General features: G+C 34.0%; 1 protein-coding gene across 3 annotated transcripts in view; it reads left to right on the top strand.

Annotated features, from left to right (window-relative positions):
- The window catches only part of GBE1 (1,4-alpha-glucan branching enzyme 1), a 290,724-nt gene extending 275,482 nt beyond the window's left edge, over positions 1-15,242 (top strand). For 2 of the 3 annotated variants that reach the window (XM_072621635.1, XM_072621634.1), the window contains 2 exons: positions 6,586-6,701; positions 13,271-15,242. In XM_072621635.1, coding sequence (XP_072477736.1) covers positions 6,586-6,701; positions 13,271-13,327 — 173 coding nt within the window. In that variant the 3' untranslated portion in view covers positions 13,328-15,242. The remainder of the gene's footprint in view (positions 1-6,585; positions 6,702-13,270) is intronic. The other variant, XM_072621636.1, reaches the window with a different exon arrangement.
- The last annotated feature ends 211 nt before the right edge of the window (positions 15,243-15,453 follow it).

The raw sequence follows: 15,453 nt of genomic DNA, 5'->3' as shown, positions 1-15,453 counted from the left end.
GGGTCAGTAGTGTTATATGCTAAGGATTAGGATTGACAGATAGGCATTAGATATAATAAGAAATAATTAATAACTTGGGAGAGAGTAGTTTCACTTGACTGGTGAGGTAAGAAGCCATAGTAGACAATGAAAGACTTTTTCCAAGAAGTTTAACTGCTAGGATCTAATGAGGGTTTTTAAAGGTGAGGGGAATGGGAACATATGCTCTAGGCTTTTATGACATTGGTCAGTCTTATTTCAACTTTCACCTCCCTGACCACCCTGAGTCTCATTTGCTGGATCTTCATACCTCAGAACAAGATGTACATGTCCAATTAGGCTCTGTCCTGAATCCTCCTTTCTTTTTTTCTTTATATTATCTCTCTTGGTGTTCTTATCAATTCCCATAGGTTCAGTTATTTTCTCAATGTGGATGGCTTCATGTCCAGCCCTAGTCTCTCTCCTTATCTCTAGCTCCACATTAACAATACCTGTTGGACATTTTGAATTCAATGCCCATGGGCATCTCAACCTCAGTATGTCCAAAACAGATTCCTTGTTCTTTCCCCAAAAATCCATGCCTCTTCCATATGTCCATATTACTCTTAAAGGTAGAATCATCCTCCCTTCAGTGTCATCCTGGATTCTTCCCTCTCCTTCACCACATATATCTCATCAGTTTGTCAATTCTATCATTTCTACTGCCACATCATCTCTCATTTATATCCCCTTCTCTCCATTCATCCAAGCCCTCATCACTTATTTCCTTATCACCTTCTAATTAATCTTCCTATCTTAAGATCCTTCTCATTCAAAACCATCTTCCTTATCAATGCCAAAGTGATTTTTCTACTATATATTTTTTTCTTTTTTTCTATATATTTTTTTTCCTATTATATACTCAGTAAACTGAATGTGTGACTCAATGACTCCATATTCTATCTGGGATCAAATTTGTTCCCAAATGAAATCATCCATTTGAAACTTAAAGTTCTTCATAAACTATTCTATTTTTCTGGGCATCATATATTCTTCTAAGTTCTTAAAATTCAGTCATCTTGGCCTGCTTACTTTTGCTTAAACACATCATTCCATCTCTCATTTTCATGCCTTTTTGTTGCCCTCCCTCTTTTCAGTGTTCTTTCTCCTCCCCTTTGTCTCTAAGAATCCCTGGCTTCCTTTAAGGCTAAGCTTAATATGTGCAGCCTCCCCGAGTTCCTTCAGCTCCTGTCTTTCTGTTTTTCATCTATTCAGAATACTTATTGAATCCCCTGTTTATAAGTATGATATGTTGAAGGCAGTTTTTCTCTGTATTGTGAGGCCTTGACAGAGTTACTGTCACAGAATAAGCACTTATTAAGTGCTTATTGACTGATTTATTTCCTTGATTCATGAATTCTAAATCAAAGCATCCGGCCTCTGAGATCTTCTGAGTTCCTGAAATTTCTTGGCTCTTATAGATTTAAATGCATACAGACCTAACTGCCTTTTTTCTCTGTCCTTCTACATACGTAGGATGATTGATACTAGCATCTCTTCTCTTTCCTTGTATCCATACTTGAGTCAGTAATGTGTTGTAAAGAATTGTTCATAAAAGAATGTACACATTCAGAAATTACATACCAAGGTAAAATAATTTGATGTGAGAATAAAAGAAAATAATTCCAGACCAGGTAATATTTAACCTTCCTAAACTGTTCTATCTAGCTATTTTTTCTTAGGGCTGTCATGGTGGCCATGATTTTCTGTGAACTGGGAGTGTCCATTTCCTTCTGACCCTATGGATAAGAAAACTCATCCTCTCCCATCCCCCTCTCATTAAAATTGTATCAGTCCATCTGAATGCTATGGATAGAGTTATTTAGTTATCTTCAAATGCTAACCAGGTTCACTTTTCAGCCAATCAGTTTGCTGATTGATTTTGGTTTTACTCCTATAATACTGCTATGTGAAAGGCACATGATAACAAGGGAGCCAAGTACTTGTTCCTCTGTCTAGAGTTTAGCTGATGGATATTTATTCCCCTCTCTGATACTTCTTGAAGGAGCAACAGTGGTAAGGGGGAAAGGAATATCTCAACAATCCTACCACAACACCCAGTGCTGTTCTAGAAAGGAATTTACCACCATAGAACATCAACATTTTCCATCTAACCATCGCTCCAAAGAAACAGAAAGCAAGTAAATTCTTTTCATCACCTCAAATATAAGAATTTTAGTTTAACCATTAATTATTATTGACTGTTATTTAATCACTTAAAAATGTATTACTTGAGTTGAAATTTGAAAGTTTTACCTTACAATAGTTATTTAGCTTTATCAAGTAGAATAAAGTAAGGTGTGTCATGTGATATCAATGATAGTACAGCTTCTTACATCAAAATCCTTACTCTTTGAGCAAGCACTTTATCAAGAGGCTGAGCAAACACAGCGACTTTTGAAGCATTTGAAGAGCCATTGAATTTAAGTGTCTTCGTGCCTTCTCTTCCCTTTAATCCACAAGCCTCTTGGAGAACATGGCACTTCCATGCAGAACATAAAATACTGCTACAAATTTCTCATTTACTCAAACCTGCTAATAGATGTAGTGAATGCTTAGAATTCTTCTGAATTTAAAGAAATGTAAATCATAACATTTAAGAAAAATTGTCAATTTGATATCAACTTGATTTCTTTGTAAATCAGTATAAGGAAACTTCTTGTCTTTCCTTTTTTCTATTTTCCCCAAAATAATCACTTTAAAATTTAAGATCAAATCTATTCATCACCTTCCAGTTCCCAAGAAGTACTACTTCTTACCTGATACTTCCCCCCCACTTAACCTTCTATACATATTTTATATTATATTTTATTTATTATATTTTATTTTTCCCCTATTACATGTTAAAACATTTTTAAAAGATTTTCCTAAGATTTTGAGTTCCAGATTCAATCACTCCTTCCTTGCCTTCCTCCCTGACTGAAATGGTAAGCAATCTGATATAGTTTATACACATGCAGTCATATAAAATATTTCCATATTAATCATTTTGTGCAAGAAAACTAATTAAAAAGTCAAAGAAAGAAAAAAAGAAAGAAGAAGGAAGGAAGTGAAGGAAAGAAGGAAGAAAGTAGAAAAATAACATGTTTCACTCTGTAGTCAGTATCAGTTCATTCTCTGGAAACAGTGTGCTTCATCATGAGCCCTTTGGGATTGTCTTAGATAATTATATTGCTGAGATTATCTAAGTCATTCCCAATTCTTCATCATACAGTATCACTAGTGTATGTATGTTCTCCTGGTTCTGCTCACTTCACTTTGCATCAGTTCACTTAAGTCTTTCCAGGTTTCTCTGAAGGCATCCTGCTCATCATTTCTTCTACAGCACAATAACATTCCATTACAATTATATCCCACAGCTTATTTAGCTGTTTCTCAATTGATGGACATACTCTCGATTTCCAATTCTTAGCCACCAAAAAAAGAGCTGCTGTAAATATTTTTGTACAAATAGGTCCTTCCCTTTCTGACTTCTCTTTTTTTTTTTTGTCTTTGGGATATAGACTTAGCAGTGATAATAACTGAATCAAAGGGGTCACAGTTTTATAGGTCATAGTACCAAATGATTTTCCAGAAGAGTTGGTTCAGTATACAGATCCACTAATGGTGCATTAGTGTCCCCATTTCCATCAGCCCCTACAACATTTATCATTTTTTTTGTCATAATAAGAGTTGTTTTAATTTTTTCATATGACTGTAAACACCTTTGACTTCTTTTTTTGAAAACTGCCTTTTTTATATCTAGTGACCATTTATCAATTGGGGAATGATCTGTAGTTTTATACATTTGACTCAATTTTCTATGTATTTGAGAAATGAAACCTTTATCAGAGATACTTGTTAGAAATCTTCCCCCCCCCCCCCTTCTCCCTCCAGGTTTCTGCCTTCCTTTTAATTTTGGTTGCACTGGTTTTGTTTATGCAAAAACTTTTAAATTTTTTATGATCATAGTTATCTATTTTATATTTTTAATGCTCTGTATATGTGTTTGGTCCTAAATTCTTCCGTTACCCATGGATCTGACAGGTAAACTATTTTATGCTCTCCTGAGTTGCTTGTGGTACCACTCTTTATAAATAAATCATGTACCCACTTTGACCTTATCTTGGTATGCAATGTGAGATGTTGATCTACACCTAGTTTCTGCCATACTATTTTCCAGTTTTTGTCAAATAGTGAAGCTGAGTTTTTTGGGTTTATCAAATCCTAGGTTACTATCATCATTTAATACTGTGTCTTGTGTACCTAATCTGTTTCACTGATCCATCCATCTGTTTCTTTGGGATTTGTTCTGTGAAGTTTGAATTCAGTCAAAGGGCCACCCTTTGACTTGAGACAACATGTGGTCTTGAGATCACAGGTTCCTTACTCCAATCTATACCTTTTTTCTGTCATACTGTTTTCCAGTTTTCCCAGTACTTTTTGACAGATAGTGAGTTTTTGTTCCAAAATCTTGGATCTTTGGGTTAATCATGTACTAGATTACTATGGTAATTTACAATAATGCATTTTGTGTCTGATCTATTCCACTGATCCACCACTCTGTTTCTTAGTCAATACCAGATTGTCCACTTAATAATACAGTTTAAGATCTGGTGTGACTAGACCTTTTCACTTCTTTTTTCATTGATTTCTCTTGATATCCTTGAGCTTTTCTTCTTCAGATGAATTTTTTTTGATAGCTCTACAAAAATAATTTTTGATAGTTTGGTATGGTACTGAATTGATAATTTAGGTAGAATTGCCTTTTTTTTTTTTTTTTTTTACTGTAGTGACTTGGCCTACCTTTGAACAATTGATTTTTTTGATGATGTTTACAGTAGATTTTTTTTGTACTGATTTACAAAGAAATCAAGTAATAAGAATGTTTGGAAGAGCAGTAGATTTGGGAAGAAGGACTCTTGCTACCCCTTTCACAAATACCTAAACCTCACTGACAGAGTGGACCCAATAAAATTCAGAAGATATTTATTAAGCACGTATTACGTGCCAGGTACTTGGCTAAGTGCTGGTTATACAAATGAGAAAAAGAAAGATGGTTCCCTCCCTCAAGAATCTTATAGTGTAATGAAGGAAGGCGGCAGTACATAAGATTATCATTTGAGGATCGATTTTGTCAAAGAGCATTACCACTCGGTACAGTAACAATCATTAGTACATAGCATTTCCCCTTCTCCCAAAGTCTATGGCACACACTTCCAGAAGTACATCAGGATTCCAGGGGAAAGTGAACTCAAACTTTGAGACCACATGTGGCAAGGCGTTAACTCACAATGCCCAGCCGTTAAAAGTTCTTTTCTCCCATTCACTGAATGCTCAGGAAGTCCCCATGAAGCAGTGTAGTTTCTTTGCTGGCTCTTATAGACCTTTCTATCTATATCCAGTTTACCCTTAGCTCTCAATATAGTTCATCTTAGGACTACTCTAGAACACTAATGGGAAAATAGGAAATCTAAAATCCTCCAGATACTTTGCAGCTCAAAAAGTCTTCCTCTACCTAAATCAGCCAGTAAGAGAGGACAGAGGAAAGATGCAGAGCTGAAGCTGAACTCTCTCCTCTCCCTGCCCCACTCCCAGCTATTCATTTTCAGGAGTTTTAATTGGAATACCACCTTTTCTCCAATTTCTAGTATTCTCCGATTTCAGCTATCTCAGTACTTTTATGTAAGACCCAGAGGATATGATGAAATACCTCAGCAGTTGGGAACAGACTACCTACTATGACATAATAAAATAGCTATCAAAGACTTTTCACACTTGTTGTAATGCCTATGATTGATGGAACTTTTAAAGACTTTCAGTTGGGTAGAGTTGGGTAAGTAAATCAACCCTATCCTTACATTGACTTGTCCTTCATTGCAGTATTAAGTAATGTATTTATTAGTATAAATAATGCTAAATAAATTATCTTTTTCAAGCTAATCCCAATAATCTAAATTAATAATGTGCTAGTTAATCTCTTATTTCAGTGTTCACAAATACTTTAGTGTCATTCCGTAAGAGGTTTGATGGAAGTAACTTTACAGAGTGGGAGTGAGGGACAAAAGCTAAATTCTTGTTTTCATGGTTCCTTTCATTCCTTCAGACATACTTTACTCACTTGTGCTCCCATTTGAGAAAGAAAAATAGCTACACATCTCTACACTTCTCCTGTGGGGACCATAGAGCATCATGTAATGACAGCAGAGGATGATCAGGTCTAAACCATCTTTCAGTAGCCTTCATGTTCTTTGTTATTGTTTTGTTTTTATCTTCCAGTCCTAGTAGAGTTCAGATAATATTATTAAGAACAGTGGTAGTTGACATTGATAATAGCGCCTGAAAATTTACAAAGTATTTTGTGTATTATTTCATTGGATCCTCATATCTGTGTCAACCACAGATCTTTTATAGTTGTACACAACTAGTTTCAGAAGTGGTTTTGAATTAAGTTCTTGCTTCCACGTCAATATAAATTATGTCCACTGTCTCAGAAGAATGGAGAAAATATGAACTATGTTGTGTCTTTGAACAACATTTTATGAGATCTTGTTAAAATAAAGTTAAATTCCTTAATATGTTATAAATTCAAAATTGTTCTGGATACTGATGAAGAGAAATATGGAGGTCATCAGAGAGTGGACCATAATACAGATTTCATTTCTGAGCCTTTTGGACATAATGACCGTCCTTGTTCCCTTTTGGTAAGTATTATTAAAAAAAAAATACTTTCTTTTTGTCTTTAGGACGTTCTCGAATCTTTAAAGTGATGCTGATATAGGTTATAGCAAAAAAGGCTACATTTTTTACATTTAACCAAGTACAGTTTTAATCCAGTTCCGGCATATTTCCTTAACCTGAAGAACCTAGGAAGTAAAGTTTTAAATCATGTAAATAAGTTCTGTTTGGTGTTGCCATCCTTGTCACTCACAATCACATATCAGTCCTTGTGATCTTGTTTGAAACTCCTTTGGACCCTGAGGTCCCTTGTCATTTAAATAGGAGTTCCCTATAAAAAGGTTTGTGCTCTTGCTGTTTTTCTTTGTAAAACGTGAAATTACTTGTCAAAATGTTTATTATATGAGCAGTTTCAAGTGTCTGCATAGACTTTATTTCTTCTATTTTGCTCCACAATTTCCCAGGACTACCTTTTCCCATGAGGTAAGTATTTCAGGTGTCCTGTGGTTTGGGAAGCACTAAAATAATCATGATAAACTTCTCAGATGAAATCAGAGATTTGGGAAATTTCTGCCTTTGGAATAATTTGCAGTTTCATTTGGAGTCTAGTTCTTAGTCATCCATATCTCAGTACTTTCTGCTCCTTTTAACTGACGGATACGATAGGACTCATCTTTTTTTGAATCAAGAAGAACATAAATGCTTCATGGGAAAACATCTGCTTGTCTTTATTGATTAGACTATGACAGGTTTTGGTTTATAGAGTTATTTCCCTTTCATGGTTAATAACTGTGGCAGTCTTATAATTTATAAGAATTTAATTTACATGACCTTTTACAGTTTCTTAAATCTAATTCACATTACCGAAAGACATGGGGCTAAGGATTCTCAGCAGGAATTTATTAAAAATGGGTGTGAAAATTTCAGTGACATTCTTATACTCTCCCACCTGATCCATTCTCAGATTCACCCCTAGCTCACTAGTGTGACTAGTATCTCAGAGCTCCTTCAAGTTTTTTTCTGTTATACTGCAGAGAAAGGTAATCTTGAATAGGCAGTAACAATGAAAAAAGGAGATTATTAACAATGAGTGAAGTTGGATTCTGGGGAAAGTATATACGCTATAGGATGTCAAGATGGCCTCAAAGTGGAAACCAAGAAATTAATCAAAATGCTCTGTGCAAGGGGCTGAGACTATAAAGACAAAAATGAAACAACCCCTCTTCTCAAAGAACTTACATTCTGTCAGATCCTGGCTTGACAAAAACTGTTGGAAATTACTCATCTAAAAGGAAAAATAGGACATGTCCAGTAAGATGACAGAGTACTCACTTTCCTCAAACCTCTTCAATGCCAAAACCTAAAAAAAAAAAAAAAAAAAGGAATTATGGACCAGATATCATATAATTAACAGCTGACTCTACAAAATAAAAGCACAAAATTCCCACACAAGGTAAAAACCACACAAATATCTACTACTCCAGAGAATGTTAATACTTTGATCTCTCATTTAAAGTCTCTACACTTACAGACTTACAAAACATTCAAGTTTGGGGACCCCCAAAATCTATCCAAATTAGAGTTGTCTTTTTTCCTAAATAATTATTTTTTATTAATTTAATAACTTTTTTAGATAATTCTTTTCTCTTTTAGGTTTTAATCTCATGAAATCTTACAAAGTACATTTACTGTATGTTAGACTTTAACAGGAAGAAAAACCATTCACTGACTTAAGAAATGAAAATATACTTATTAAGCACTTATTATATGTAAAATACTGTGTTAAGTCCTCGAGACACAAAAAGGCAAGAGAGCACATTGTTTCCAGGAGCTCACGTTCTAATTGGGAAAGACAATTAAAGGAGGCTTCAGCTGCAAGTCAGATGCAAAAGTCTCAAAGTCCTTTAGATTCAACAGAACAGATGGTAATATTTCTTTAACGTTAATCCATTCTGATGCTGAACCATCTGACAGTGCCAAAGACTTTGGTGATGAGAACTTTCTTTTCTGGATCTTATAAAGCTATGATTGCTGAAGAAGGGGAGGCTGCAATCCTTGCAAAAGCAGTTGCCAGGCAGTGTCTACACATGTTGACTTCTTTGATGATGGCTGTCATTCTTTGACTCCAAACTAGTGACCAAATTGTCATCTGAATTTAGAGAAAGAAGTAGAAAGAAATTGGTCACTTCACAAATAGGAAAAGCAGGGAGGAGTTAAGAACCACTCACCGAAGCAATTCCACATGTATACGTCTAGTAGCATGTGCTGTACAACCTTTTTTGTCAGGTGGGAAAGAGAATTCACAGACATTAAAATCAATAAGAGTTTTATAATACCAGCCTTCCTAGCTGTTGTGAATTACTGTTTGTATGACCCTAAAGCCTATTTTCAGAAAGTATCAGAGATTTCTTTGTTCCTTGTATTACCAAAAGATCTTTGCACACAGTTAAAACAAAACAAGCAGTTAACAACAGTACCAACCAGTTTTTCACTCAGAATTGGTTTAATTCGTTCAGTAAACATGGAAATAGTATATATCACCTAGGGTTGTGTTACAGTAAGAGGGATACTACATCATAGGGAGAAGTAGGACAAAACAGAGCTGTCTTATTTTGTTCTCTGTGACCATGTGTTGTGTAGGGAATTGCTCATTTAAATAAGTAGGCTCCAGATGGGGAAGATCTCAGGTGGTAGGGTTGAAATAAGAGAGGACAAATGAACCAAGAAAATACTGAAAGTCCAAGAAAGTACAATTACTTCTTGCCAGATTTGTTCAAGGAACAGCAAGGAGCAGTGAGACTTCAGAAATAACTTCAGAAATAACCTCTCATACACAAGATAGCTGAATCCTGTAGTAATGAAATTCATCATTACACAGTTTTAGCTATGCTGTGGACCCAATTATATCACTTGAGCATGACAACCTCATACTGTGGTTTTTTTTTCATCAGACTTATACTTTCGGTAAAGTATGGGTCGTTTCCTCCTGATGCCAAGCCTTGTAAAGGAATTCTATTATGTCCATGAAACTAGTAAAAAAAAAGACCAAATATCCCTGTCTACTTCTGTGATATTTATGGCCATCCTAACTAGTATATATTTGCTAAGAGTTTAATTTGCAAGTTCAGTAATCCATAGGATCTGCTGAATGTTTTAAATCTGTGCTTTCAAAGATAGCAACAAACAGAGCTTGCAGAATTCTTAAAATAGCCTTCCATGCTGCAGCATCAGCAGGTAAAAGCTCTATTTTTCCTCCATTGGTCAAAAATGTGCAGCCCAACAGGCCAAGTTTATGTTATGTACTCTCACTGGGGTCGAATTTGCTATGATCAGGATGTTCTATAGAAGGTTAAAAAAAGTGATGTAATGCAGCTTCTTAATCTTGTTGGAAAAAAAGTGGCAGTACTTTTTTAGTATGTTCATTTCTTTGAGCTTTAGTAACAGTATTATATTGGAGACCAGTGTGTTAGGGAGAAATCTCCTTTCCTACTTAACACAAACCTAGCATAAGAACAGACTTGCAGCTTAGAAATGCAAAATCCCTGACAAATGGGAAGGTAAATAAGTGTGTCCAAAGCTTTCCTAAGTAGATAGTTGTTTCGTTGCTTTAGTGAATAAAGTGAGTCCTTTATAATGAAAATGTGAGCAAAGAAATGTTGTCATTAATGACTTTGCTATTTAGACCTATTTGGTCAGTTAATTATCCCCATTTTACATTCAGGGGCTCTGAAGTAGACTGAAATATAATTATCTTTTTGATAAGCTGCTTGGCATAGTTATAACTTAATTTTTAAAAAAATTTTTGTAACTTGTTGCAAAATAAAGCATAACATTGGAGAATAATTTTTTAAAGATCCTGTAAAAAGGAAAAAAAAACAGTAATCAAATGCTTTAAAACTTACTTAGATGGTTTCATGTTTTTATCCCCTTTAATATTCTAAATTAAATGAAATAATATACATATATAGGAGACAAAATTAGAAGAAATAAAAATTAGAGCAGTGTGATAATAATATAAGGAATAATAAGAATAATAATACAAGGAAAAGTACAATTCATGGAAAATCCTAACTTTTTTCAAAATATTAGCAAAATAAAATTTGGCAGAAATGTATTAGAGTTTCATTAAATTTAATATACTAAAACCTAGGTTTATAGTTTTTGGCTTTCTTGAATGTGGCTCATTTTCAACTTTGACATGGAGCTGAATAGTTACCACCAGTATTTTTTTAATTTAAATTTTCAAATTTTGATAACTTTTTAAAATGCTTGACTCTAATTGAAATTCAGATAGCAATTGTTGCATAACAATTTGAAATGTATAATATATATATAAATATATATGTGTGTGTGTATATATATATATATATATTTTTTTTTTCCCCTAATCTACCATTTTGACACCTATTTGTTTTAGTCCTAATGGTAAGAGATATTTCAATCAACTCTGTTTCCTATTGCCCCTTCCCAAGGACATGAGATATTAGAAACTCTATATCCCAAAAAATATGTAGGGAAAAAGATGGTGTGAGTATGCCACAGTATCACTGAATGAAAATCAGCTGCTCTCTTTTTATAAAAGTTATATTAATAGGCTTTTTGTTTTTTTAGTGCTTTTTCTGAACTTAAAAGAACACCAAATAAAATGAGCATTTCCATATACATAGTAGAAAAAAAAAGATTGCACATTAAACTGCATATCCCGTATTGTGTACTACATTTGCAGTTCTTTTAAAGTATATAATAAGTTCAGCTGTCCTGCTTGTCAGTGCTGCTTCCTGGCTTTCCTACTGTTCTTTTATCTCTATTTTTAAAAGAAGGATGTCTCAATGGCTCTCTTTTCATTCTTTTAATTTTCTAATTTTGTTACTGATAATTTATCCTTACCTGCCTCATCCAGCCACCTATTCTACCACCACTGGAAGAAATAAAAGTAAAGCTTTTGTAACAAGTATGTCTAATCAAACAAAACAAATTTCCTTTATTGCCTTTGTCTAAAAATGTGTGTGTGCCCTTTTCTGCATCTTGAATCCCTTATCTCTCTGTCTGGAATGAGTAGCATTCTTCATCATCATTCTTTGGAGTCAGTTGGGTCATTTTAGCTGCTCTCTTATTTTCCTCCCCCGTCCCCCCAATCTGTGTTTGCATTTTATCTTACATTCTTGGTTCCAGATTATGCCCCCCCCCCCCGTCAAGGTCTCACATGCTGAAATTAGGAGAATATTAGGGAAACCAAAAATTTAGGGCAAAACAAGGGTTTAAATGTAGATATTTATCATAGTGAAGTCAGCATTCTTCTAGTTTTTTCTTAGCTTTACTGTATATATTTTTAATAAACATATTTTTACATATTAAGTTACAGAGAAGAACAGATTGGATAGTTTCCCTCAGTCAGAAAGATCTAGGCTTATATCCTGCCTCTTGAGACATACTGGCTATTATGATTTTAGCTGGACATAGCTTCTTAGTGCTCCTGGGCAATTCTAAGAGTCTTTAAATTGCTGAAGTGTTGCTAATTGATGGATTATTAAGAGTGCCCATGAAATCACAGGTCCAGCTAAAAAAATAGTACTAATAATAAATAAGGAATTAAAGTAGCATCAATGTCCATTAAGCCGTTCATGTCACTTGCTAGCTGGGTGGCTCCCTGGGCCTTGAGTCAGGAACACCTGTTTGGATGCAGCTTCCAACACATACTAGCTGTGTGACCCTGGGTATGTCACTTTACTCTGTTTTTCTCAGTTTCCCCATTTGTAAAATGAGCTGGAAAAAGAAATAGCAAGTCACTCCAGTGTCTTTTGCCAAGAAAACCCCAGGTGGGGTCATGAAGAATTGGACACAACTGAATAACAACAACAAAATCACTTGCTCAGCTGCATAAAAGGTCATTTTAGGGGAAAAAAATGAGAATTTTGTATGAAATGCTAGTGCCTTGATTAAAATTTCCTTTCTTTATAAGGTGAATCCCCTGAAATAGATGTTTGTGACTAAAATGGCTTAAGGCAGACCACCTGGAGTCACAGGTGTGCGCCTCTTAGGATTCCTTTGATTGCATTCATTAAGCTTCTACTCTTCAAAGGGAAAAAAAATGAATATCATGCACTTTCCTGAGGAATGCTCCCTAGGTGCAAAAGGAGTTGCAAAGCATTGCTTTGTCATCACTTCTGTTTACTAGAACAAAATGACGTCATAGTCCTTTGGCAAGTTTTATTTCACAATATGATAATAATACAATTGTGTTTAAACACCATAAGAATCCTTTATTCATCATTGTTCAGTCAGTATGCCTCCATGTTCTCAGGAGTCTTAACCCTGACAATTATAAATCATACAGAGCCCTCTAGTGGTAACTGTTTAAAATGCTCTCATTAACATTACTATAAAGATTGGAAAAGTACTGTATACAGTTTAGATTACTCTGACTCAAAGATTTTAGATATGATTCATAAGAATTAATTGCCTTAGGAAAACAGAAGTTTGAGTCATGCCATCAGACTTACCTTGAAGTCTATAGTGTAAAACCCTCACCCTTAATAGTTTTCATGAAATGTAATGACAAGATTATAATACCTTTTTTCTTACTTTAAAAAATTAGGTATACATTCCAAGCAGAGTGGGTCTTGTGCTTCAGAATGTGGATATGCCAAACTGAGGAAGACAGAATTTGCCTGCAGTGGGTGCAGATCCTCGTTTTATGTTCCTGTATTTAGCATCAGAGAGCTTTTCTTTCGTAGGTTTTAAAAAATGTATGGCAGAAAATATTGGGAATTGATTATTGGTATATACACATGAATATCAGATTTTCTTTTCAAAGCCCTTTTCCAGGGACATATATATGACAAGTATAGAAAAAAAAATTAACTTTGTATTTCTGGTGTTCCTGTGCTATATTTTCAAACCTCTAAGTGAATCGTATTCTCTTTCATTTTATAAAAGCAAAATGTGCTTTCATCCTTTTTCATTTGAGATTTGATTTATTCCTTACATACTGTTCTCTTTTCCTAATGTAATGAGTATGTGCAGTTTTTTTAAAAAATTGAACAAACAGCAGTCTTATTTAAGTTTCATTTATATTTTGCCAAGACTGCAGTGAATGAAAAGGTATGGTTGTTTTACTGGTGATTTTATAATAATGTTAAGGATTTTTTCAAAAGATAACATAGTGGACTTTATTTGTAAAAGCAGTTATGATTTTAACATAACATTTTCTATTTACTCTCATTCACATAGCATTCTTGTTTCCTCTTCTCTTTGTTTCCCCAAGCCTTATTATAATAGTTGTGACATTTCAGAAAACATTTTATTTTCCATTAGTAAATATTATCCAAATAATTTCAATCAGATTTGTCTTAATCTGTTATTACAGGGAATTAATTTATAGTGCATTTTAATATACTTGATATTAAAATATATTCATTTGCAGGGAATACTCACATAGTTTATATGTACCTGTACCAGGCATTTGGAGCACAAACTACTAACAAATAGAATTTTGTTGAATGACTCTTGTGCCCAAGGTACTCTTACTGTTATAAAATCAATGGTCTTTAAAAAGATGCTTAATTCATACCTCTTTAAAAAAAGAAGATTGCTGCTACTTCCATGTTTCAGAATTGGAATTCAAAATTCAGTCCTTCAAAATGGACTACAAATGTGACTTAGGATGCATATTTCAACCCCTCTATGCCATGGTCAGTGCATCCATGGTTTCCTTAAATACCGTCAATTCTTTGCATACCTTGTAAGGTACATTTTAACCATACATTAGTGTTGTTTGCTTTTGTTTTTGTTCTGTTTTGTTTTGTCCTGAATCACTTGTAATTTATGGTAGCTATATTGCAATTCCCATTTTTAGTGGAAAGACATAAGGTATATTTTGTTTTCTACTAACAAACTTTTGCATTAACTATCTTCCATATAATAAACTTTCTTTTGTAAAGTATGGGATAAATATATATGAAAAATAAGGTTTATTTTGGATATCTAACTCTAATTTCTTTTTAACCCTAACTAGGATAGTAATTTGAATATATTTGAAGGATTAAATGGTACTGGATGATAATTTTGCATGCTGGGAAACATGAGATGGAAAGTCTTTTGTGATGCATTTCCCATTAAAAGGGGTTTATGAATATCCTAGCACTGTCATAATCTATGAACTATAGCTGTTAAAGATGAAGACACAGCACACTATAACATTGTTAAATATTCCAGTTTGCATTATCCTGCCTTAGTTTTCATTATACACAAAAGTGTTACCAGGCCATTTGCATGTCATGGTAGCATATTTGAAATGGAATATTGAATTGTTATTTGAGATTGTTATGGATATGGAATTGCTTTGAAAATTATGACAAGGTCAATTGTAATTATGTGCTATGTTTTCATTATATTGATTGATTTTGCAAATATATTCTTTAGATCTCAGTGGTTACTTTACAGAGTTCCACAAAATAATGTAAGGTAATTGCCCTTGTCAAGTTTTTCTCATAGAGGAACAATAAATGTATGCTGCTAAGTAGAAACAATAAAAATATATGCAAATAAACAAAATATTGAGTTTCAAATAAGAATGTAGTGGTTATTTATCTGTCTCTACTAAAAACCTTTACAAAGCATTAGAATGTTTGATGTCTAAACACTTTTTTCTGGATGCTTTTGTGCATCTGTAATCATCTACCAAAAAATCCTCATTCCTTTAGTTGTTTAACATTTCCAATAAGCACTAGAGATAATGAGTAGATAATAGAGTAAGTCTTAACTCTTTCAGCCTTTAAT

This window comes from Notamacropus eugenii, chromosome 6 (genome assembly GCF_028372415.1).
Source record: "Notamacropus eugenii isolate mMacEug1 chromosome 6, mMacEug1.pri_v2, whole genome shotgun sequence".
In the NCBI taxonomy this organism is placed as follows: domain Eukaryota; kingdom Metazoa; phylum Chordata; class Mammalia; order Diprotodontia; family Macropodidae; genus Notamacropus; species Notamacropus eugenii.
This window is presented reverse-complemented; position numbering and strand designations above follow the sequence as displayed.